Source organism: Daldinia childiae, assembly GCF_008694065.1.
Source record: "Daldinia childiae strain JS-1345 chromosome Unknown Scaffold18, whole genome shotgun sequence".
In the NCBI taxonomy this organism is placed as follows: Eukaryota; Fungi; Ascomycota; class Sordariomycetes; order Xylariales; family Hypoxylaceae; genus Daldinia; species Daldinia childiae.
Window position 1 is genome coordinate 200068 of NW_022984659.1, and position 25909 is coordinate 225976.

The following is a 25909-nucleotide window of genomic DNA, read 5'->3' on the forward strand; positions in this document are numbered from 1 at the left end:
CGCGTGTCTAATAGGCAGGGATAACGGGGAAAAAAGGTCAAAGCAAGCTCATGCTTCGGTCGACGCCACACCTCCGCGTCCCTTATCTTGGTTCCGGATCCATGCAACCCATGTCGAAACCATGATGCCCCAATCCCAGAATACTTATTTCTATTCGTCAGTTCTAATCAGCCAATTCTCTCGGAACGGCATCGATACAATTTAGTAAGATGATCGTGGGAAGGGGGGCGCGGGGGATGTGGTTCCCTCGATGAATTAGATTTAAGTTTGAGGTGTTGTACGTGGTGAAGAAGAATAAGATATAGGTTAGATACCTAAGTTGGATCGTGGTTTCATGAGCTTAGCTTAATAAATGTTTGTTTAAATGTAAGTTAGGTACCTGTTTTGACATGGATGAATTATCCATCTCTACTTATCTGTTGTAGGATCAGGTTAAGACGAGAGATCCCATGAAGGGTATTGAAGTAAGGGTATGGCTGATTGTAGTTGGTTCATGTCCCGAGATGTCTGTACTGCATCAATGGTAGCATGGGGAGTACCCAAGTCAGTCGAATCGAACTGGTTGTTACCCTCACCTTCCCGATATGGCTTTAGATCCTCAGCGTCTGTGGTCTCCTAGCTGAGCAAGATCGATTGTTGGAATTATTATTCCAATGAGACTCGTATTAGTGGATCGTATAGATATCTTACTTTGCTTTGCCCGCCTACCTAATCGAGGATTCACCCGGGACCAGCAACATATGCTTAATATCTTATCTCTGTTAGTGGAAACTGTCGGCCCACCTAGCCTAGATACATGCCTACATAGATAGAAAACCACTAAACCAGAACCTGGGGCCTATGATACAACCTTGAGGGATGTAACGTGGGGACCTTGAACTTTATCGGAAGCGGGTGTTGACTGACAGTAGGTAGGTATATTAGAGACGCATGTCGTTCCTTCTGCGTGTAACGCATCTCGTCTTGTGTTTTCCTCCAAGATACCCAACCCATCAGTTCATATAGCTTTCGTCTCTGATTAGACATCAGCGACTATGGCTTCGCCTGAAGCCCGCCCGGCGGAGGTCGCCGACAACATGGAAAAGAAGACGGTTGTAGTAGGAAAAGAGGGTGATGAGAAAGTTAACATCGTTGATGTAGACGTCCAGGCCGTCGAAGAGGATCTCGACCTTTACGTGCCTTTAAAGATGGAAGGCAGCATTGCCGACGAGCATGATCCCCTAACGGCCCGCGCAGTTATAGTCGGTATCGTCTTGGGCAGTCTTGTCAATGCCTCTAACTTATATCTGGGTGAGCTTCTTAAACTGCGGGTTTGTTAGGGTCAATGGCAATTCGCTAATTATACGATAGGATTGAAAACTGGGTTTACTTTCGCAGCCTCTATGTTTGGAGCGATCTTCGGGTACGGTATCATCAAACTCGCTTCGAAGACTACAATTCCTATTATCGGCGGTTCTTTTGGCCCTCAAGAGAACAGTATCGTCCAAGCTGCAGCCCAAGGTGCCGGTGGAATCGCAGGTATCTTCGTTGCAGGTATACCGGCCATGTACCAACTCCACGCGCAGGTGGGCGTCCCTAGAGATCAATTTGGCGCAATCATTACCATCACTCTAGTCTGCTCGTTCTTTGGTCTGTTCTTCGTCGCCCCTCTCCGGAAGTTCTTCATCATCCAAGTTGGCCGGGAATTGAAATTACTCTTTCCTACTGCTACTGCTGTAGCTCTCACCATTAGGTATGCAGTTCATCGACTAAACGGTGGTTTATATTAATTATTAATAATTAATATTTTTAGGTCCATGCATGCCGGTGCAACTGGGGCCAGAGAGGCTCTTAGTAAACTCAAAGCTCTCAGCTTATCTTTTACGGCTGCCCTTGTCCAACGAGTAGCATCGTATTATGCTGTTGGTATCTTATATGATTGGCATTTTTTCACCTGGATCCACATCTGGAGTGGTGTAAGTCAAAATCCTTATGATTTTCATCCGCCCGAGGAGGAAGGTTGGATCTTTTTGGAAGAGTAAGGAGTAATATTAAGAAGCTGACACGAATTTTTATATATATTAGTATACCAGCTGGGCCATGAATATCGAGAGTTGGGGTTGGTGGTTCGAGTGGACTCCGGCGTTCATCGGTAGCGGCATCCTTATCGGCATGAACTCTGCCCTCTCCATGTTTGGCGGTGCTGTACTCGCCTGGGCAATTATCGGGCCTCTCCTCGTACATTACGGCGAATGTATCGGCAAGCATCAGGTTGAGGACGATCCGCGATGGGCTGATTGGTACTCATTCGCCTCTCTCAGCAATCTTGGACACGAAACCCCGTCTCCACGCTACTGGCTCCTCTGGCCCGGAGTGCTCATCATGGTCGTAACGTCAATAGCAGAACTATTCGTCCAATATAAGGTGATCGGGTATGCTGGTAAAGTGGTCTGGCAGAAGATGTGTGTCAACATCAACACCGTCTTGACCAAGCATGGCAAGTACTCTACTTACCTTGCCGCACACGCCGAGAGAGAGGTGAAAGCTAGCGAGAATATCATCGAAGATCCGGCGCCACCGCATGAGCAAGTGCCATTATGGTTATGGACGACCGGCCTCGTCGTCACTGTCGCCGCGGCCATGGTTATCTTCGCCCTACAATGGGGAATGCATCCAGGCCTGACCGTCTTGGCTTGCGTCCTAGGTGTCATGTTCTCCTTCGGTATGTATCGTCCCCAATGATCCTTAACGTTTTTCATCTATAGTTGCTAACGGCTAGCAGTAAGTCAAACAACTCCATCATTTTCGTTCCCTTGAGGGATAAGGTAAAAACTCCCAACGTAGAACTGAGAAGCTAACATAGGATATTTTAAGCTTGCCGTTCAAATTGGCGCTGTAACAGATAACACTCCACTGACGGCCGCATCGAAAGCCAGTCAGCTCGTTTTTGGTGCTGCTACAAAAAACAACGGCTTCACGGTCAAAGATGCACAGCGAGTCAACTTAGTCGCTGGTGGTCTGGCTTCCGGAGCTGCCGATGTCGCATTTTCATTGACTTCTGACTTCCGTACTGGTTTCTTGTTGGGAACATCTCCTGTCAAGCAGTGGTACGCCCAAGGCCTCGGGTCTATCGTTTCCATCTTCTTGGCTCCAGGAATGTTTGTGCTCTTCACTACAGCGTATCCGTAAGTGTTTTTAATTTATATATGAAAAAAAAAATGAAAAAAGAATCTCACCATAGAATCACTACTAATCTCTGAAAATATAGCTGTATACTCGACGCCTCAGCTGAGCACTGCGCCTTCGCCGTCCCTTCGGTGTCCGCATGGGCTGCAGTTGCACAAGCTGTCACAGACCCGGATGTCAGCATCCCTCTAACGTCGGGTATCTTCTCCATCGTCATGGCGGTCTTCTGCGTAGGCCAAGTCATATTCAGACATTTCTACCTGGTGGGCGAACGTGAAAAGTACCGACAATACCTCCCGAACTGGGGTGCCGTAGCGTTGTCGTTTGTTCTACCTAATCCCGTGTTTACAACTGCGGCCATGTTTGGTGCTACTGTGGCGTGGGGTTGGAAGAAATGGAATATCAAGAGCTTTGATCTCTACGGATATGCAGTTGCGGCTGGTTTTATTGCCGGAGAGGGTCTTGGAGGTGTTATCGGTGCCGTTCTCCAGATCGCTGGCGTCTCGGGTGACGTTCTAGGCACGACTGCCGGTTGCCCCGCTGGTTACTGTTGATAGCCGTTTTCTAATATGTCTCTTATACCCCGGCTACGATATGTACGAGTAGCTAGATAGACGATGATGATGATAATAGTAGATGAATACCTGTTACTTATCTGTCGTGCTACCTGTGGATTTAAAATGATAATGAGACTAAATCTGATGGCCTCTATCTAAAATGCTACGCGATTAGAAGTTGAGAATAATTAATAATATGCAAGGGTTAGAAAAAGTAAGGGTAAGTGTTGAATGATGACATTTAAACTAACGAGATTGGAGTTGGCCTATATATTAGTTAAACGGGTACGAATCCATTAGCTCGGGAATATATTTTAATGGAATGAATATAGAAATAAAGTTCCTTTATTTAACTAGTTAATCCTTTAGGTTAGGTAAGTTGTTAATTCCTTAGCTTCAATGTTTTCATCTTATTGAGTGATTACCTCATAACTGTCGTAGCTATGTGAATTATGTGAATTATACGTATTATACAGTGTTAATATTATTAGATAGTAAACTGTATTCTCCCTTAGACATGCCCCACTTAGTACACTGCCATACGCCGCCTTGTACCTACCTACCTAAGGAATAACCAACACGCGTAAAGTGGGACATGATTACCTATCGATCAGTTGCTGCCGCGACGCGACGTAAGTTCTAACCTAAAGGTGAAAAAAACAAATTAATGTTAGACTTTATTCATTTATATTTTTTAACGATTTCGATGCGGCACCTTGATCAATTCTGTTAGCCGTTGTTGATACAATGCTGTTCAGAAGTGATCCTGTGGGTTACGGTTAGATGCAGCCAGCTTCTATATATAAATTAAAAAGTGATGGCTCCTGGTCAGAACACTTTTTCCATCATACCAAACGCGCTGTGCGCCATCAATGGCGGCTTGGACGCTTCCGAAACTCGGCCTGGCAAACGGCCTATGACCTCTAAGCAGGCTAAGAAAGCATATCAAAAAACAAATAAGGGGCCTAAACTATCCAAAGCCGAGCAACGACGCCAAGATCTCTTCGAGCAAGACCGCATACGACGGGAATTTGAGAAGGAGAAAAACCAGGCCCGCGCAAGGGCTGCAAGGGATAAGAAGAGGGAGAAGGAAGAAAAAGAGCGTGCTGAAAAGAAGAAGAAAGGATTGCCTCTAGTCGATGTTCATCCGTCGCAAGCTACAATTGCTTGGTTTGTCCGTGGTGATAAAAAGAAGAAGTCGGAGAGCCAACCTTTAATAAACTCGCCTATTACCGATCAGCATGAGAGCGATGACAGCGATAGCGCTACCCTATCAGGTGAAGATGAGCCCGAGCCACCGCCGAAAAAGCAAAAAACAGTGCCTCTAGATCCGGTACACAGTCCGAGCTTTGCAGGGGGTTTGAATTGTTCGGCATCGTCACTCCGGGACCCAGGCATCCGGGGTACTCCTCAAGTAGCTACCAACACAGTCAAAGGTCCAATTGAAGATGATCAGATGGTAGAACATCTGACTCCTGACGTTGATGGTATTTCTACGATGGTACTTGCCGATGGATCATTTAATGATCCAGTGGATGCTCTAAGTAATCCGCCTAGAGACGATAGGAATCCGGATGAAGGTTCTCTCCTACCAAGAGAGCAGATAATTCCCAATAGTCCATCGTCATCAAAATCGATGGATTATTGTCCTTCGCCAATCACAGTCGAGGAGTTACTACCAGCACAAAAAGCAAAGAAGAGTGTATCACCGCCGCCTGACCGACTACCACTCCAAACTCTGGGTCCAAGCGAGGTTAATTCAAGAATTACCAATACGCCTCAGGAGCTATGTCATGATCAAGCGAAACCATTAGACCACACGCCGATTCCCATTCCAGATTCAGCAGTAAATGTACCAAAGGGGACCCCGTCAATTTCACCACCAAAACCCTTTCAGAACCCCAAAACTCCGATGGGACCTCCTCCGATTCCATCAAGATCTAGACAGACTCATGCATCTGGCTCTCGTTCCGCCGCTAACCCTAACCCCCAACTCAGTCAAGGGCATAACATACTTCAGGAGGAGCAACCACCGATAAGCACTCAGTTGTTCATGCTCGGGCACCTTGATGATCTTTTCCCAAGCCCTTCACAAGAAGTGAGGGAAATCTTTGGAGAATCGAAATTTGGCATTGGAGGGGATGGCACTGAGCCCAAATCCAAAGCCGCATATACATGCAAGTCTCCTACTGGTAGGAAGCTACCTAATACGTTGATCCTAGCTGTGCCGAGTCCCGATCGCTTTGGTTCCGTTATGAGAGACGAAAAACCAAAAAATAGACCCATCCAGGGCTGTTTTTCGTCCATACAAGCAAAGGAGAGTCCTTTGCTTCCCACTGCAAATATTCACTCCTCGGGAAACTCGGAATTATTCGACACGTCATTTTTCTCAACACAGGATTTTTTCCTCTCATCACAAGATCTAGAAGACCTTGAAACTGGGAAAACGTCCCCAATAGGACTCGAACGTCGAAGTGGTTACAGTAGTCGTAACTCATCCGTAGAGAAACCGGCTCGGAATGGCAATATCAGTTTAACGACTTCGTTGCATGCACCGGCTCAAAAGCAGTCTAAAGAGATGATAATGGATTCTCGAATTAGCCCAGCTCACGACAAGAGCAGATCAACTCACGCCCAGTTACTTAGGGAACCCGCCAAATGTCTCAAAAGTCCGAAGCCGGTGTCCAAGGAAACCACAACACCGAATACGTCCTCAAGGAGTAATCATTCACAGAGTCGCAGCTTGAGAAACACAGCCGACTTTGAAAAGCCTACGGATAAGATACATGAGGCTACCTCTCGAGGCCATCAAAAGAAATCACTTAATACGCTACAAGCGGAAAAGAATATGGCACCCCCGCGGGCCTCGCCCAAACCATTCTTTACTTCGAGCGATCGAGAAGTACATCGCATATACACTAATGAGAGGCTAAAGACAATCGCATGGGAGAGTGCTTCAACCAGGCGGAGCGTACAACAGGAACTAAAGCGTCTCCAAAGACCAGAGGATGAAAAATCAAATAGATCGATGCCAGTATGTGCGATAGAAGATGGAAGCAAAGGCAGCATCAAACCCGGCGTGTCTAGCTCGGAATCGAGAACCGAAAGCTCATCCACTCGGCCATGTGACCAGATTAAGGACCAGTCGCGGCCCAGGTCTATCAATCAGCTATCAGGCTCGGTAGGAAGTTTCCAAAGTCAGAAGATCGATGAGCCGAAGGAAGTACGTCCACGACAGAACCGGTCACGTAGCTCGTACGAGAAAATGTTGGAGTTACTTGAACGCACGGAGAGTCATAAACAAGAACAGCTGGCCGTAACTGCGTCACAGGAAACAGACTATGGGGAGGCCGGATTGGATGATGTCCTCATCGAAATGCTGTAGTACTAAGACTCTGGCTCAACGGTACTGGATTAAGAAATTCGGATATCACGATTCAGGGTGTTAGGTTAATATGTATATAGGTACCCACTCTGGGTGGATAGGGTATGGGGGAGCATGAAGGAGGAGCATAAAGGGGGACGAACCATTATACCCAGCATAGCAGTCAATTATGAGATATGAATTAAGATGAGTAGAATGTGAAGGTATAGCTACGTGGCTTAGTGTCCTAATGCTTATGACTCCAGTGAGCACAGTGACTAGTTTGCTCCTTCAGTTGTCAGTAGACAACTCACAACAAGGACTGTTCCAAGGACTACTCTTTCGGATTCCTGCTATATGGCTGTATAGATTTTCATCCCATGTGGAGTGTTTGCTAAGGTTGGGTGAGTTGCTAAAGAAGTTTGTTAACGAGAATGACTTGAAATCGGACGGTCCTATCGACAGTGACGAATGAGTTAGACATTGACTTTCCTAAGGTTGGTCATAGGAACTGAAAAAATGGAACCCGATAAGTATTACGCATGGTAAATTCAATGACCTGTATGGAAGGTATTTGTCAATTCTAGCCCAGTCATGACTTCGAACGAAGTTTCGAGCAAGGAGGAAATACATAAACGCACCTTGACCCAACAACCGTTCTTTTATTCCTAAACTTCTACTCTAATTGCAAAAATACAAAACAGAAAAATGGCTACTCTACAAAACAATCAACTCCGCTGTCACTGCCACTGCCGGTCAAGCAGCGCCCCTCCCTACTCGTTGAAAGGGGTGGAAGAACACGAGCGCGTTGCGACCACATTTAGAACTCGCGACCTCGAGACGACTATCTTCGACGAGGAGCGTCGCCGCAAAGAACTCGTAGCACTCAGAGATGAATTCTCAGACTTCTCAAACAACTTCGGCAAGCGTGCGCTGCACTTTCAAAGCATCCGTCAGAACCCTACCCTCCGGGGATTCTTCGATACAACTCGGGACTTCGACCAGGAGCTCTTAGACCTCAAGTTCCAACTTGCGAGTCCTAACGGGCAGCTTTACTTCCTGCCGGAGGAAGATGCGGACAACGCGATAAGCTGCATTCGCCGAACTACCACCATACTCCTGAGCGCTCGCTGGCACATCTGGAGATGCGTCGAGCTCTCGGCGTTTCATGCTCGCTATGAGACTGGTGAGGGTCTGGTGTGGAGTACGACGCTGAAGAGGTATGTTTATCCTGGGAAGTTGGCTGCCGAGCTGGAATGTCAAATGTGCTGGGACAAGGCCCGGCCGCGGCTTGAAGGTCTTCTTAGGGAGCTGAGAAAGGAGATCCCGCACATAAGGCAGATTGTGGGTCGGCTTGAAGGCAGTCGAAAGCCCCCCTTCTTACGGGAATTGAAGGAGGCTAGTCCTCACAGCAAGGCCTCAAAGACCTCAGCTCTGCTATCATGTCTTAGCTCTGGTACCCGGTCGGGAAGCCACCAGTACGAGATGTCAGGCGGCCTATCAACCGACAAAGCGCGCAAGACTCCAACCTGGATCAACAACGTGAAGGTGCGGCTCGAAGGGGGGATTATCAACGACCCCACGGAAGTCGATTTCAGCGCCATCCCAGTCCGCATTCGGTACCGCGAACTCAAGGCCCGGGAGAAGCTGCAGGGTGGTGAGAATCTGGAGGCGATGAGGGATGCATGGGTGGCGTTCCGAGATGATCTGGACAAGAGGGCGGGGGTTCCCTCGACGGATGTGATTCTCTTGCGGCATAAGGTCGTTACGGAGGTGATACTTTCGGAGCACAGGCTGCAGCAGGCGCGGGAGCAAGGAAGTGGTGGATCTAGGGAGGATGGTGGAGCTTGAGTTGGTTTAAGGAACTAGCTTCAAGGGTTCTATTGGAGGGATAGGGGGTAGTATGCAAAGCTCGGATGTTGTGGATTGCAAAAGGTTTATGTTAAACGCTATAGTCTATAGTCGTCTATGGGATTGCGATGAGAGGAACGCTCTTTGAGATACCCAAGAGTAACTTTCCCTGCGTTGAGTTAAGTATCTACAGTTTACACATTTCGAGACGTCCCAATCTGTACGGGTAGTCCAGGAAACTGCAAGTTGTTAAACCTCGAGTCGTGATGAATAATAAAATACTGCTGAAATGGTATATTGCCAAGTTGATACGTATCTAAACTATGATCCTCCCAACCCTGCAAGTAGATCTTACGTATTACTGCATCTAGAACCTTGATGGACACCCCTGGAAGATATCTTAGGGGTATTTAAAGCTCGTGTATTCTCTTAACTTCTAACTCTCTATATCTATCTCTCTCTATCTCTATTTCTATCATGCTCTATTTGGTAATCGACTAAGGTGAGATCATGGGCTATATACTAACCGACTTCGGTTTTCAAAAGTCAAACCATTATGAACAACATTTCCTTTACTGGTATATCCAACTAGACCGACGTCTGTACCCTATTTACGATCCCTAATAGCAGATATCTCAAGGCACGATAACAGCCCTGAAACGAACTGTACCACTCTTCATGGCATCTATACGACACTGAGTTAGCTGATGTCTAATTCATCACACACAAAACAGATAACACGAATGGGTAAGAAAATAAATCTGCTAGAAGAAACGTACCCCATGCTGCTTGCGCCTGATCCAGAGGATAAGTCTCAATCATACAGTCGATGCCCTTGAGTTCGGTGAATTTAATGGTGTCTTCGGAATCTTTTTGGTGTCCGGAGGGCCAAACTTGAACTGAAGTGCCGTACTTGAGCATAGTAACAGTGTCGATTGTTAAATCACCAGGAATGCTCAATACTAGAAGCTTGCCGAGTATGCCTAGGCCCTTCACTATAGAAAATATCAGCAACTACTTCCGTAAAAAGGAGTCATCTCATTACATACGATACGGTGTCATAGAGTCAGCAGTAGGCGCCGTAGCCACAACCAGACTAGCACCACCGAGAGCTTTTAAGGCTGCACCCACGTCCTTCTCCGTGCTCGCATCGATGTACTCGTGGGCACCTAACGCTCGTGCGAACTTTTCTTTATCTGCGCCTCGGGAGACGGCAACTACACGGTATCCCATGTGTGCTGCATATTGGACCCCGAGATGACCTAGTCCACCGAGGCCTTGAATGGCGACTGTCTCGCCGACCGGGATGTTCATATTCCGGATAGAGTTGAAGACAGACACGCCCGCGCACAAGATTGGCGCATATTTGGCGGCGTCGACGTGCTCAGGGACACGGACGGTTGCTTCTGAACGCAGGATGCAGTATTCGCCATCTAAATATGCATTAGCCAGTGCTCATGTTCCTAAGATATGTCATGCAGAAATCAAGGTGATTAAAACGACTTACATCCACCGTTTTTAGTAACGCCATTGATGGCTTCGTTATCGCACATCTGATACCACCCCTTGCTGCATGCATTGCAGGTCTCATCGTGGCCGCCATGCCAGCCACCACCGACTCGGTCGCCGACCTTCCATAACTTGACGCTATTGCCAATGGCTGCGACTCTGCCAATTATCTCGTGGCCTGGGCATATCGGAAAGCCACCACCTAATACGTTATATTGGCCGTAATAGTCGCTGTAGCATACGCCACATGCTTCTACCTTGACCAGCACCTCATTGTCTCCAGGAAGCACCAAGGGAGTTTCTTGGACTACGAGATTTTCACCCTTGCCGGGGAATACTGCGCGCTTAAAGGTTTTCGGGAGAGACATTTCTTCGACTATTAGATTTTCCGGTCTTTGCGTTTGAATACAGCTGAGCGAATATTAAAGATATCTATCATGTCACAATACGAGAGCAGAACAAGAAGCCGCATTGCTCTTTATGTGAATTCTATCTACGCCTACTCTACTCTCAACTCCCTACCTATTTCGAACTTCGAAGCGGCGTCAAAATAAATCTCCCCAAGTCCGTACAGGGAACCTTCAACTATCCACAACTAAGGAGTACTTCCCTAAGGCTTCGATGTTCGCAAGCCACCGAAAATCTTGGTTTTTTGTAAGCTTTGTGTTACTTCGCTCTTTGCTTCCTGGAAACGAAGTGGACCGCCTTCAAGCCCGTTTCCTAAAGGAGAACCGGAGTCACCACGTGCGGGAGCCCACTATGCTATGTAAAGCGTATACCGATATTGGAAGAAGAAAGAAAAAGAAGACAGATAATGCGAATCTTGTGCAACTATATTACATTCATTGTTTTGGAATTTAGGCGGAGTTATGTAAAATCCGCCAACCATGAGAATTTCTCTAAGTAAAATTGTAACTGCATAAATCATAAATTACCTAACGCAGATATTTAAAACTAACACTTGGCAGAGCCTTACTGAATTACTCATCACACATTATTAATATTAACATGGTATGCTCTATCGTATCCTTTGGGTATTATACTGAAGGATTCTTTCTGAGCCAATGATCGTGTAATATGGCTTGAAAAATTACTATAAAAGGAAACCATCTTGTGCGTATGATAATTATGCAAAGTAGCTACTTTCAATGTTCGATGGAGGTTTTATTTCAAGTATCTTGGATGTCTATTAGTTAGTGGTTGTGTTTGTTTTCAAAAGCCACTGTTTGGTGGTTACGATAAAGCCGTATGGAGCTACTACTAAGACTAAAGATATTCGACGATGTATCTCTTGAATATCACAACAGTATGAGATATTAAGCTAATGTTTTATTTTTTATTAACCTATGAAAGTATGTAATGAGTTATGGGACTTAGAAATTGCTTTTACACATATACAAGACCATAAAAACTATAGAAATTGCAACCCCCTTATTCTCTACAAAGATAATTTAATAACAGCTACTAGTAGACTTGTAGTTAAGTTCCAGGACAACATTATATACTTGTATAAAAGACTTTTCAGCTATATTAACATGGCCACAATAGGCCCTAAAGAAGTATAAACCCGAACTAAATTATCACCTGTAGGTACCACCACCCCTTTTTAGGACAGCCTATCTACCTCTAGTCTATTATCTAACTCAGCTAATTGGGAGTAATCATTAAAACGAATGACTATTAGACTACAGGTACCAAATCCCTGACTCTATATGTACCTGTAGTTAGTTGATACAAAGAGGAATATTCGACTACCCCCAACACATCCCAGATGTGAATTCCTACCTCTGAATCGTGCGAGAATATTCTTAGAAGATCATCATCGCAGGTCCGCTGTCCTCGCCGTGTCGCCCCTTGGGCTTGACGAAACGTTCGCGCGTTAGGAACAACGAGCATATCGTAAATATAGCGGAAGTAACTATGACCAAGATCCAAATCTTGTCGATGGCCTCAACGATGACAGCAATAGCAGCTGCGCGAATCTCAGGTGACGCTTGCGTTAGCACCTCACTTCGTGCGCCCGCAACCGCCGCTTGGATATCTGCGTCGGTGTAGCGGTCCGCTGGTAAGACCGCACGAATTCCAGAGAACGCCTCTGCTTGAAAGATGGCGCTCGCAATAACCAAGCCAACTAGTTGTGACGAGCCTTGCGAGATGTTGATATATTGGATTAAGTCTGCTGCAAGTTCCGGTTCTACGAGCAAGTGGCCGATGGCATATGGCGCTTGAGATGCTGTCATCCCAACTGCTAGAAGGATTGAAAACCCTATGATCTTCGCGTTTGACGTGTAAGGATCTACGGTGTACATGGCTGCTGAACCGGCTGTAAGGAACAGCCCCGAGAGCAAGAACCACACGATATGGTACCCAACGCGACCCATAACGGCACCACAGATCAAGATAGCTGCGACGTAGAAGCAGATATAAGGCAACAAGCGGACAGCAGCTTGAGTGCCACTCTCACCGCGTGCGAAGAGGTAGTAAAACGGAATATAGTAAACCGCAACAAACAAGCTCAGACCGCTGCAGAACATAAGGATATACATAAGCACGAGCTGCGGATTCCGCAAAAAGCTGCACGGGAACAGCCTGTTGACCTTGTCGGTTAGGATAGCGAACTTCTGCGTAAGCACGAAGGCGATAAGCAGGACGAAAGCTAGCACGATCAGAGTTATAGTCCGCCCGTCGTTCCAGGCCCACTCGACGCCGCCGAAAAGGAACGCTACTGTGAAGCAGGAGTACATGGCCGAGTTAAGCAGGATGCCAAGCCAGTCCATTAGCTTTGCCTTCTCAAGGAACGACATCTCCGGCCGACGCGGAACAGAGGGGACCAGGAACAAGTAGATGGGCGACATGGCGCCGAAGATGACGAGGTTAAGGTAGAAAGCCTGCAAATGAGTTCCATGTTAGCATAGGTAATTACAACAACGCGAACTCCTTGTTCGAGGATAGGGATTGAGCAACAACTTACCCATCTCCACGTCGCCGGACTATCAGCAAGTAGACCTCCAACCACCGGTCCAAGAATAGCTCCCGCGCCGTAAATAAACCCCGTGCCCGCCACATAAACAGGCTGTTCCTTCGGGAGCACAAGAGCCGTCGAGATGTTTAGCGTACCCAGATACATCCCGGACCCCCCGAAGCCGGCCCAGACTCTCCCGACAATCATAGCATTCATACTAGGCGCCGCGCCACACAGCGCGCTAGCAGCAGCGAAGTTCACCAGACACGCGATAAACACCCATCTATTGTCGAAGATGGCGTACGACTTGCCGATGGGCAGGATACCCGCGGCCGAGCCCAGCGTGAACCCCACGCCCAGCCACCCCAGCTGCCCCGTGTTTTGGTACGTCTCGGCCACGGCGCCCTGGATGTCCGCGGCGATAGTGTTGTCGAGGCCGAAGAGCAGGTTCGCCGAGAAGATGGACAGGCAGACTAAGAACCAGCGGAAACCTGTTACGGCCCGCTCTTGAGGCTCAGATTTCTCTTGAAGGGAGGCATTGCGCGGCGTGACTTGGTCTAACGCCTCCGGCGGGCTGGACTCGACGTTTTGTGTCGATTCGGAGTTGGACTCCTCGGTCTTTTGCTCCGCGGCAATGTCGTTGTTGTTGCTCATCGTTGCTGCTAGATTGACCTTGCCTTTTCTCGTTCGTTAAGCGTCTAGGGAGCGAACACTAGGACGAGAGAAAGCCTGGCTAGTTAAATAGGTAGGTAGGTAGTTATATTAACTACTCTTTTATTTAAAATGGTACCATCGCGTAGATATACACTAAGCAAGACCCCTTTGTTGGACCGTCATCTCATCATATCTTATGGTGACGCCGCATGTGGCATCAAAGGCGATTATCCAACAGCAGAAGCAGCAGAAGCAGCAGCAGCAGCATCAGCAATCCCGGGGTTTAGAGCCCAAACACCAGCAGAGATTTCCCATCCGTAGTACAGTTATCTCCATAAGGTCGACCTACTGTTTTCTTGGCTTGGGGCGGGTCGCAGGTCAAATATCACATCTGTCGATACCCACACCCACTATGACTCAACCCAAGACCGCCGAATTTTGCCTTATCGCGCCCCTTCTCCGTAACTCCTATGGGAAAGTGCGGCTCTTTGCCTACGGCGTTGCTCCGCATATCCGGATACCCGGTGTTCCGGCCCCACTTATATATCGGAAAACGTTATATCTGCTGCAAAGGAAAGGAGTTGCTCCTATTGGTAAATATATACGTGACTCTGCTCCACTAAATACATGCTACATCATGCTACCCTCTAATATATGCACATTGATATATGCGTGTCCATCGGTCAGAATAGCGTGCATCTAACAAAAACAAAAGTTGGAGTCGGGTAAAATGAAAGTCACATGTAAGGGAGAACTACAATAGCAGGGATATGATATGCTTAGTGTATGCTGTTTTGATCATAACAGAACTGGAAAGAAATTCGTCACTTGTAGATAACTGTCAGACAACCCACCTTGCAGTACAGGATTATAAAATATCACCCTTTTATATACAAGTAGCTACCTACGTAACTGAATAAACCAACGTTTTGAAAGCAATATAAATATAATATAAAAGCGTATCGTTATCATGGTATAAATTCTAATATACTATGTAATAGCTTTCATATTTTAGAGTAAATCAAGAGTGTGGCAAATCTGAGAGTACGTTGATTATTATGGCTTACAGTTGTTGCCAAGCTTTGCCAAGTTGACAACTTTTAAAGGGGACTTCCGTATTAATACAAGGAGTTGCGCGAGAAAAGGTGACACCCTTAATATGGTCTCGTACTGAAGCTTTAAGAGTCGCATTTTCATGCATTCTGGGCTAGATTTTGTGGATATCTTGTTTCCGTGGTACCAGCACGGGCATCGCATGCCGGGCCCCGAAGGACCCATCGGGCGGGCACTGTGTTTTAATTTGAGGAGCTGATAAAGATTTCTAATACTACGTATAGTTATACCTACCTAGAACATACCATATAACATAGAAATTTACCTCTTGTAGTATTTCTTAAGGCGAGATTATACTCTTGTTAGTCTAGAAACTAGTCTTGGTTAAAGCGTAGTATCCGGAATACCCGAGATTCGATGTTTATGCCAATAGAAACAAATCTTGCAATAGGACAGTAATTTGCGAAATAGACCCTAATCCCCCTGTGATTACTGGATCTATGGCTTATGATTTTATATTTGGGCGCTTCGAGATACGTGACATCACTAAGGTTACTTAACTTAAAAGATGTCGTAGGTGGCTACTCAAGTATAAAGGTATTTACATATCAGTATGCTTATACTCAAGACCCATCTTCGGAATACATCCCTTTTAAATCTCAAAGATACGAGAAATATCTGAACACTATAACTAAGTAGCTCTGCATTTGCTCTAGCAAGTTAAGGAATACGTTTGCTCAACAACCTTCAAGTATAGAAAGCTTCATTCGTTTTCATTATTATAGCTTCTACATAGATGGCTTATTATTCTGTAGGATCTATATTCGGCCATAAAACATTCGTAGTATTGTACCCATCGACTGCAAAGGCCAGGTCCATTGAATCTGCTAAGATGCCTTGCATCACCGCGATAGTGTCCTCATCAAACATAGGGAATCCAACATCTGTTTGACCCATGACTGTACCTTCCTGCTCGTTTTGGGGCATCATGGTAATGGGCTGACCCCCCTGAGTTATAAGTCTATCTCCTTCATTGATAGGCTGAGGCATAATCATATGGTCAGCCGTCACACTAAGCTCACGCACCAGTTCGGCCGCACTCGCGGCTACGGAAAAGCTATTTCCAAAAATGCCCAGAGCATCAACCGAAACACTTATGGCTTCTCGCGCCGCCGGTGTTAGTTCGTCGTGAGGATGGGATAGTACGAAGCCGACCAGAGTCATGGCGACATTCCATTCCCATTGAAAGGCTTCTTGCCAGCCGGTAAGTATATCTGTTGTTGATAATATTTGTCGCATAATATGCGTGAGCGCCATAGCGTGGCTAGCGCATCTGTGGGCACAAGATTCTGCAAGCGACGAAGACTGAGATGATACTAATGAGTATGGAGACCGCTTGAAGGATATAAATGGTCGATATAGATTTGTACAGAGATTGTGATATAATAGTTCTAATAGTAGACGTTGGCGTTGCACCCAGAGCGGGGCGAACTGTTCAATCTCTACCGGCGAGAGGTCCGTTGAAAAGGGGATTCCATGGTTTTTACGTTGGGTTTTTAATGCGTCAGGCACATCCTTAACCCACTGCTCCAAAGCCCTCATACGCATGATAAGGAATTCAGCATACGTCTCCATGGCCGGCGGTGCGTCATAAATCGCTTGGCTACCATCGTTCTCGACAATATCTGGATACTTGTCGTAAAAAGCGGTGTATACGTCGCGGGCAGCAAGGACAAGCTTAGTATTGTGTAAATTCCAGCTAAGCCAGGTAACATCATCGTCTAAAGGCGCAAAGCCTGACCCTGATTGTGTGGCGGCTTCGTGGTCATCGGCTGGTAGACCGCAACTCGCATGCGACAGGTGGAGCATAAATGGTCGACCCAACTTCATACTAGTTTTAGTCTCGGCGACGTAAATGGACCACCATAGGCGCTTTCGCATCTCCCTCTCGCGTTGGGGCATACTTTGCGGTGGCGGTAGATGGAGGCCGAGCATCTGAGCTGTCCTTGCTGTGACGGCCAAGGTGCTATCCGCCATATTTTGAAATGAAGCACAACATAACCAGACTACGGATAATATGTTGCACTGCAGAGTTGATATTGTAGGACTCTCCAATTCGCAGGCCAGAAGGTTTTGACAGCGACAATAATGCCAGCGACCGGCGAGCGTCGCATCATCAGTATCGACGTTGGCATTCCCCAATACCGAATTATTATTACCCCGACCCCTTGCCATGCCATACTGCATGCACAAGGCTATAACGATATCGACGAGGGCTGATGGTTTGCGTTTCTTTCTCGATCCGACCCATAATGATTTATAATGACGTCTGAAATCATCTTCATCGAGGACTAGGAGAGAAGTATGATGCGACTGCCAATATAAATCTAGGAAGTATTCTTCCTGCGTGGCAGTCAAGTACTCCTTAGCCTTAATAGGATCGTCAGGTGGTACTTGATTATTCTCATCTGTCTGTTTATCTGGTGGACTTGTAGGACCATCAAGAAGTCTACTGGCCGAGTTTGGTTGCAATGAACTTTCGGGAAGATGTTGTTGCAGCGTTGAAGCCAGGAAGGCATTCAGACGACTAATAAAGTAGAGTAAGGATGCGGGCCCGTACCAAGTTTTCGACGCGGATCTGGCTGTGTTAGTATATATACCTTCCCAGTATCTCCTAGAAGATACAGTATCATATGAAGAAGGACCCGACGGGGTTGTGATAGAAATGCTTGACGAAGATGAAATATTTGGGGGAGTCGGAAGTTGAGAGGTAGAGGTTCCTGTCGGGGTAACGACTTGATTTCTATTACGGCTCCGTTCCTCTTCGAGTTCTTTTTGAAGTTCTTGATTGCGTTGCTTAAGCCGCTCTATCTCGCGGAATGCATGGGGGAGAGTGCGAACTCCATTTGTGCGGTCATTACTACACTGACCGCCTCTAGTCTGACAGTTGAGGCATGGATGATTATTATCGCACTTGATTCTGTGTACACGACAGTAATCGCTAGATAGAGTAGAGTCAATACAAGATGACGTAAAAAAGGACGACTATATAAAGGTATGAATTTATAGATGTATAGACGTATATATGTATTAGATGTATTAGATGTATGATAAAAAAAACTTACCAAGCGCGCGCTACCTGGCTCCGTTTCTGCCGGGGCCGTGGAGGCTGAGACCCATTCGGAGAAGCGGAGTTCGGACCGGATTCACTAGATCTTGGAGACGGACCTAAGAAAGTGGTGAACATAGTTGGTAACTGATGGATCATCTGAAAGAAATATGGGATATACGTGATATACGTGATATATATAAGTATATCAATTGAGGTGGTTTATAATGTTTGAATAGAAGAATGGCTTCATTGATGCTGATGTAAAATTGCTGATGTAAATAGAGAGAAAATGAATTTTGGGGATCAAGTATAATCACTAAGTTAGATCTTTGTATAAGAAGATTAGTAATAATATGGAATTTCCTTTTCTCAGCTAAGCGATTTTGAAGATATTTCATTTCAAACAGTCGGTGCAGTAAAAAAAAAAAAAAAAACCCTCTTGTAAAAATAAAAATAAAAAGTCGGAACCAACAAGATCGTCGGGTCCGCGATTTGTGTCAGCACTAATCCTGCAACCTTGAGATCCCTGTTATTAAATTAAGTAATACCCGCAGACCTTATGCCTAAGTCCGTAAGTTTCTTGGTTGCGTAGGATTGATTATGTATTTAAGTAGCTTACGCTATCTACGGCAGTTACGATATAGGTATACGACAGCTTAGGGTACGGCTAAGACCGAGCTGGCTCCTTGAGGAATTATAGGCGAACCTACCTAATCTTTCAAGGCTATATACATGTATACCGTCATATACTTACCTACCTAATATACCTTTACATAGGCATGTATGCAATTAAAGCATGCACCTTATAAAACTCCTATCCGGTCTTCACCTACGTAAAGTCTTAGAACGCGTTTATCGCTTATTTGCCTTACCTCTCAGCCTGAGGTATTTATTTTATTTTATTCTTATACGTATTCTCTTCTACGTGTTGTTTAGGAGGTACCTAGAGCAGGTATCCTTGCCCTTCTGTGGATTTGGTATACTACAAACACGCTGCCAGAAAATAAGTCATTAGGAATACAAGTCGTAATTTTGACGGACCTGCTTTCCGAAAACAACGATGCGTCTATTGCCTACCTAATGTAGGCTGGGCTGAAAGCCTCTTATGAGCCACCTAGTACAGCGTGACGTGACCTAAGCAGGTAAAACATACCCTGCCTATCTGCCATATCTACCGTATCTCGTCTTAAGCTGATTGACCTTAAGTCCTGGGTATGATGGGGAGGCCAATAAGTGCAATCAAGTCTGAGTCTGTAGGAATACCAACGCTACAGACCACGCGGGAAAAAAAAAAAAGAAAAAGTAGTTACAAACAAAGTGTGAGGATATCGACCTCACTGAGTTCCCTTCCGGCCCTTATTCCCACCTTTATACCTTTGCCTTAATGGAACGCCTTATGATGCAAATATGAGTACCGGAGAATTATCGCAACGCCGTAAAATTGTCTCAAGCTGGGTGTCCAGCATTTCCGAACCGGACCAAATCAACTCAACTCGGAGGAGTAATGTGAAGATAACGCATCATAGGAAGATGCCGACCCACGCGGCCTTCGCGCTCACATCCGAGCTACAGTCTTCAACGGCGCAGATCACCTTGTTCTTGGCGCCGCTAGGGTCAGGTCGGAAACCTACAGGGATGCGATTCTTGCCCGTGGATTTGCGGTATTCGTAGCACTTCCTGCAGTAGACCTAAGAATATATTAGGATACCACCTTTTTTGGGCAGGTAGTTTCATCGATACTTACATGTCCGCAGGCCTTAACGGCCCAAAAATGATGCTCGGCCTTGTCTTTCTTCGTACGAGCTTTTCTGGAAGGTGTAGCTGCATTGCTCATATCATCGTCCGGATCATATGCTAGCTCCTGGTCGCAACTGGGACAGATAGCTACGACATCCTCGCCCGTGTCTCTCGTAAATCCTGGTCTTGTATCTTTTGGAGGCTCATGTGCAGGCTTCGGGTTAGCGCCTACTGGTGCGGGCTGTGGTATCGGAAAAGGACGAGCGTCATAGTCGAGGTCCACCGGAGGAAGGTTGGGTTGTGGTATACCCTCTTGCATTACGTTACGATGACCTAGCACGACTAGATCATCGTCGTGGTTGTTTGCCATAGGGTTTTGATTATTGAGGAGACGAAATAGAGGAATATGGTTCATGAGATGTTGAATCTGATTAAGAGCGTGGCGGCCAGGTAGGATATCTGGCTGCAACTGTTGCCGCAGTCGATTGTGATTTCGGACAAGTTCATCTCGAGGATTGCGAGGGGGCGGATTATTTCGTCTAGGCTGTGGCATTATTGCGGGCTCGTCGTCGGAATCCGAGACGAGGTTGATGACGGTCTGAGGATTCATGTAGCTAGCATCACTGCGTTCTAGTCGGGGAGGAGTGCCTCGCTGTAGTGAACGTCGTCCGCGGAGAGTCTGATAACGATTTCGAGGTGCATGTTGAACAGGACTATCACCTGTCAAATCAATCACCTCAGGTTCTCTTTGAGGCTGCTGCTGTCTTTGTCTCCGAGCCGCGGGGTTCCCAGCCCGCTCTACCTCAAACCCTACCAGCTCATCTCTCAGGTTCTCCCGATCTCTAAACCCATCCATCGTGGGCGGTCTATAGTTTTCCGCGGCGTTATTCCCTTCTGGGCTGCTCGGCCAAAGATCTGGAGATAGTTGATTAAATCTATCAATATGACCGTCTATATCGGGGCGGTTGTCCACAAATAGGCTTTCTTCTGAGTCATACGCATCGAAGAAATTGTCATCAATGTCCATAGGAGCATATGGATTATCCAAGAGAATATCGTCGCTGCCTACCGAGAATTCGTCAGGGTAAACAATGTCGTTGATGAATTCTAAAAATTCCTCGGAATCGCTAGATGATATGGAAGAGGATATAGTACGAGGAGCTGAGCTGCTGCGACGCGGGGGGGTTTGATTGTAAATATGTCGAGAACGTGGTTGGATACTGGGAGAAGACTCGGTCATAATAGAGTTATCACCATCATCTTCTTCTTCTGTGCTTTGAGGGGACAATGTAGGAGTCGCAACAAAGCCTGGAGGGGTTGATGATAAAGGATCTGGAAGATCAGAATCGGCGATTTCGGCCATATCAAAATCACTTTTAATGCTTCTAGGTTGGCAAAAGGTTAGTGGTCAGTATATGAAATGGTAAACAGAACAACGGGTATTGTTGAATGTGAATGGTCCGAGGCATGAACCGTGCAAACTTGAAAGAATGTAAGATTGTGCAAAAACTTACCAACACCAACACCAACTGAATATCTGAATACCTAGATTAGGCCTTACGGGACCGAGAATATAAGATAGGGTTAGGAACGTAGGCTTGTAAGGTAAATTATCTATGCGCTATCATTTTACTGAGCACGCGTCAACGGACATTGCCTGCCACATAGCAGAGTTGAAATACTAGAGTAGTATTTCTCCGTTGACGTTGATGTTGACGTATGCTTGCCGCCGCGTTGTAGATGTCGGGGAAGCGACGAAAACGTTGCGACGGCAGTTGTTGAACTTGAATGATTTGTGAAAATGAAAAGGAAGGAATGATGAGAGGAGAAGAAGAAGAACAAGAAAAAAAGAGAACCAAGGTTAGGTACCTAGGTCATAAGGTATGGCTTGGTTTGCTGTAGGAACAAGCGCAGATAGTCGGGAAACTATGGCGCACGATATTCAATGGCGAAATTCACATTTAACGCGAGCCTCGCAGTTAGATCTTTAGGTACTGTACGTGCGCAAGGGTTTCTAGTTGGTTGTTACCTAAGGTACCTAAGGTACTAATTACATGTACTTATGGCAAGGATGACGCCGCATTACCAAATCTAGGTACCTTAGGTACCATGTAACTATTTGGTATCTAAGGTAGGTACGTTTACTTTATTTGGTTATCTAAACCCCGATAGCTGACAACATGAATTGAAGGTAGTTGCCCCACATAGCTGGTAAAACAGCCGCACCCAAGAAGCCTTACGCGCTAAGGTTGTTTCGTATAAGTGCAGCTACATGTATGTACCTAATGTAATGTATCTATGTTAAGGTGCATACATTACATATTTAGCTTTTATCCAATAAGAGCACACATTTAATGCGGACATTTTAATTAAGAGTGCATAATTCATGTAGACATATGAAGATACATAATTAAGAAGATTACGAATTACATACTTGAGCATACGATATCAATATACTTTGATTATCAGGTATGTATATATATTACACATAGAGCACATTATTGAAAAACAAAGATATCTACGGACATGCATTAGATAATGTTGGAAATCAGAATTATTCTCTCCTTAAGTTAGGTACCTAGCTATGCCTTTTATAATAGGCCTATTTCATTGATTTATATCACCTAGTTAAGCAACATTAGAAAACTTCAACTTCTCACAAGAATGTATCGTTGGTGATCCCATCCCCTATCCATATTGTACATTGATGAACCCCAAGCTATCATCCAGTGCTGGTTGTGATATAAAGCATATTTTGGCCTACCTAGCCCATATTTATCCTCTTATTGGTTCGTATTATCATTGGATGAGGATTACCAGCCCAAATTACGACTCCTTAGCGGTAAGAACACTAATCACTCCATCTCCATTAACAGCTACGAGCTTGTTTGCATTTCCAGTCCACTTGACGCTGACTGCACTGACTGCTGCTCGTAAAGGTTCTGACCAAGACTTGGAGCTTTTGCTGTATTGCTGTACTGTGACTCCGGCGGGTCCAGCTGTTGCGAGAAACTGCTGCGAATAATCCCATGCGAGGGCCTGTACTGCGCTACCGATATCCAACACCTTGACCTGTGCAGCTTCCCCCTCCTTGCGCAGATCAAATATAGTAACCGTAGTCTGTCCCTTTGCCGTGGCTGCAAACCAGAAACCATTTTCGGAGAAGGTAATGGCTTGCACAGGAGCCCCTAAGTGGAACGAGGCTGCTTCCTCTCCGGTCTTAGTCATAAATAGCTTGATCTCGCCAGAACTGGTACCAGCAGCAAAGAGATGGCCGTCAGGATGGAAGGCGCAAGCTGTTAAAGCTACAGTAGAATTTAGCAACAATATTAATATAAACACTTCGGAATGTTAACTTACTGGCATTGGTGTACACACGCGTGGCGCGACGCAAATTAGCCAGATCATAAAATACGAAACTCTTGTCAGAGCCGACAGATGCCAATATTTCCTTGCTCGGATGAATGGAAAGGCCGGTAGCTGGGCCGGCGTGATCGGAGAATGATGCGATCTCGCTGCCATTCTCAAATACTTTCACAGAGCCCTTAGAAGTCGAGAAGAAAACTCTGGACCCGTCCCATATCGAATCCGTCACGGGTTCGTTGACTTGTAATGCACGCTCGACATTATCCGAATCAATCGAGTAGATAGCAACGTCACCCTGCAATCCGCCCACAGCGGCATAGGTAGCCTCGACACTAACCGTTGTAGCTTGGGGGACGGGGAGAGAGTTCGTGGTTTCGACTGCGAACGTAGCAATATCCTCTGCTGTTGCCCAATCCTCCGGAACGGGTCGCTTCTTTCGGCTCTTGGATAGTCTATTGGTATGTTAGTTTTATCATATAAATGGAAGAAAATCGCAGTACGAACTTCGCTTGTGTCTCGTCCACCTTAGCTGCTAGCTCCTCAGGTAGGGCTTCAGCGTCGACCGCCATAGCATCGCCATTGTTTGCGCCGCCTGCCGAAACAGTCACCTTAGACAGCGCATCTCGAGCTTCGTCCCGTTCTTTAGTCAATCTCGCAATAACACGGACAGCTGCATCATGCTGGTAAAGGGCCGTCGCAAGCTCCTCCCTCGTTCGCGCCAGCTGTTCTCTAATATTATAGGTCTCTAGCGCCAGGGCGTCCCATTCATTTTGGAAAGTAGATAGAAGGGCTGGTATCGAAGTGAGAGTAGGCGGTCGGGGTCGTACGACGCGTGAAGATTTGATAGGTAAAAGGTCGTCGAGGGTTAAGTCCTCCCCGCTCACAGGATCTTTTCCATTCTCTTCGATATACTTCTCAATCAGTCGCTTCTCAAATACAGCGCCTAGTTGATATTAATTTAGTCAAATAGTATATCAAACAAAGCGACATGACCATACCTGATAATTTGGAAACGACAGGCTCTTGAGGAGCTTCACCGGAAACTATATCGCGTTAGAAATATAGAAAAAAAAAAAAAAGTTAGTTATGAACATTAGTGAATACTTACGAGAACACAGCATTATGGAAAACCTCAGACTGGAGATAATTGTATCTGATTGCGTTTAATTGCTGACTTTTCTAGGTAGGCTGAGCTCAATCAATAAAATTTCCAAAGTCAGCAGTTGATAAGTTGATAGCTCTAAAGCTTCGTTAATTCCTGCGCAATGTTGACTTTGAACTGATTGGTTTAAAAGTAGGGAGACCGAAGTTGGCCCGTAGACAATTATGCATATAACGGTCCGTCATTTATCCGGAATTTAATTCGAGTTTGAACCTTCCTTAGCGCGCCGGGGGGGTATTTGAAAATACTTACAGTAATTATTTTAACATATAAAATACTTATATTATTATATTAACCGTATAAAACTATTACACTTTTTAAAAACGGTTATAGTAAGTTTATTTTAAACGTAAATATATTATATATATAAATGTATATTTTATAAAATATTTATATATATTTTATATTAATATTATAATATAATATTATTTTAAACTTAAATATAAATATATATTAAAATATTAATTTATTAATTAAAATTTTTATATTACAATATTATTTTAAAATTAAAATTATTTTAATGTATAAATATTATTATTAATAATTTCTTTTTATTTTATAAAATTATAATTATTTTTAATATATTTTTATTTAAAATAATATTTATAATATACTTTTTTATATTAAAATTTTTACGTTAAAATATTAATTAAAAATAATAATATTATATTAAAAAATTATATTTAATAAATATAATAATAATAAATATAAAATATAAATAAAGTATAAAATTATTATAAGTATAAAATCTAAATAAAATAAAAAATTATAACAAATATAAAATATAAATAAAATATAATAATATATTATAATTTTTATATTAAAATATTAACAAAAAAAAATGATTTTATTTTGAAAAATTATATTTAATAATTGTTATAATAATAAATATAAAATATAAATAAGTATAAAATTAAAATAAATAAAAAATAAAAATAAAATAAAAAATTATAATAAATATAAAATATAAATAAAATATAATAATATATTATAATTTTTACGTTAAAATATTAATTAAAAAAAATGATTTTATTTTAAAAAATTATATTTAATAATTATAATAATAATAGATAAAAAATATAAAAAAGTATAAAATATAAATAAAATATAAAATTATAATAAATATAAAATATAAATAAAATATAATAACATATTATTATAAATTAAAAATAAAAATAAAATTTTAAAAAATAAAAATATTAAAATTTTATAATAAATTATAAAACGTTTTATTTATATATATAAATATTTAAAATTTAAATTAAAATATTAAATTACAAAGTTATATAACGGAATTAAATAATTATTATAAATTTTTATAATAATTATAATATATATATATAATTTAGTTTATTAAAAATATTAATAAAATATTTTATGTTTAATTATATTTATAAACGTAAAGTTATTTTTATTT

General features: G+C 44.1%; 7 protein-coding genes across 7 annotated transcripts; 3 read left to right on the plus strand and 4 right to left on the minus strand.

Annotated features, from left to right (window-relative positions):
- Nucleotides 1–1034: 1034 nt before the first annotated feature.
- On the plus strand, nucleotides 1035–3719 carry GL218_09331 (Metal-nicotianamine transporter YSL2; the record flags this gene model as incomplete). The annotated part of the gene is made up of 6 exons (XM_033586165.1): nucleotides 1035–1290; nucleotides 1351–1732; nucleotides 1793–1955; nucleotides 2065–2701; nucleotides 2882–3164; nucleotides 3248–3719. The coding sequence occupies 6 exons, from the start codon at nucleotides 1035–1037 to the stop codon at nucleotides 3717–3719; spliced, it is 2193 nt and encodes a 730-aa protein (XP_033439704.1).
- Nucleotides 3720–4539: 820 nt separating this feature from the next.
- GL218_09332 (uncharacterized protein) lies at nucleotides 4540–5329 on the plus strand (the record flags this gene model as incomplete). Its single annotated transcript, XM_033586166.1, has 2 exons — nucleotides 4540–5209; nucleotides 5280–5329. 2 exons carry the CDS (start codon nucleotides 4540–4542, stop codon nucleotides 5327–5329), a joined length of 720 nt encoding a protein of 239 aa, XP_033439706.1.
- Nucleotides 5330–7794: 2465 nt separating this feature from the next.
- GL218_09333 (uncharacterized protein) lies at nucleotides 7795–8937 on the plus strand (the record flags this gene model as incomplete). The annotated part of the gene is made up of 1 exon (XM_033586167.1): nucleotides 7795–8937. One exon carries the CDS (start codon nucleotides 7795–7797, stop codon nucleotides 8935–8937), a length of 1143 nt encoding a protein of 380 aa, XP_033439705.1.
- Nucleotides 8938–9572: 635 nt separating this feature from the next.
- GL218_09334 (Alcohol dehydrogenase 2) lies at nucleotides 9573–10814 on the minus strand (the record flags this gene model as incomplete). Its single annotated transcript, XM_033586168.1, has 4 exons — nucleotides 9573–9622; nucleotides 9717–9932; nucleotides 9987–10370; nucleotides 10445–10814. 4 exons carry the CDS (start codon nucleotides 10812–10814, stop codon nucleotides 9573–9575), a joined length of 1020 nt encoding a protein of 339 aa, XP_033439708.1.
- A 1440-nt stretch (nucleotides 10815–12254) lies between these two features.
- On the minus strand, nucleotides 12255–14062 carry GL218_09335 (putative HC-toxin efflux carrier TOXA; the record flags this gene model as incomplete). The annotated part of the gene is made up of 2 exons (XM_033586169.1): nucleotides 12255–13334; nucleotides 13418–14062. The coding sequence occupies 2 exons, from the start codon at nucleotides 14060–14062 to the stop codon at nucleotides 12255–12257; spliced, it is 1725 nt and encodes a 574-aa protein (XP_033439707.1).
- Nucleotides 14063–15919: 1857 nt separating this feature from the next.
- On the minus strand, nucleotides 15920–21327 carry GL218_09336 (uncharacterized protein; the record flags this gene model as incomplete). Its single annotated transcript, XM_033586170.1, has 3 exons — nucleotides 15920–17545; nucleotides 19766–19915; nucleotides 19972–21327. The coding sequence occupies 3 exons, from the start codon at nucleotides 21325–21327 to the stop codon at nucleotides 15920–15922; spliced, it is 3132 nt and encodes a 1043-aa protein (XP_033439724.1).
- A 1463-nt stretch (nucleotides 21328–22790) lies between these two features.
- GL218_09337 (Pre-mRNA-processing factor 19) lies at nucleotides 22791–24451 on the minus strand (the record flags this gene model as incomplete). Its single annotated transcript, XM_033586171.1, has 5 exons — nucleotides 22791–23269; nucleotides 23325–23782; nucleotides 23835–24273; nucleotides 24329–24373; nucleotides 24439–24451. 5 exons carry the CDS (start codon nucleotides 24449–24451, stop codon nucleotides 22791–22793), a joined length of 1434 nt encoding a protein of 477 aa, XP_033439722.1.
- Nucleotides 24452–25909: the final 1458 nt, after the last annotated feature.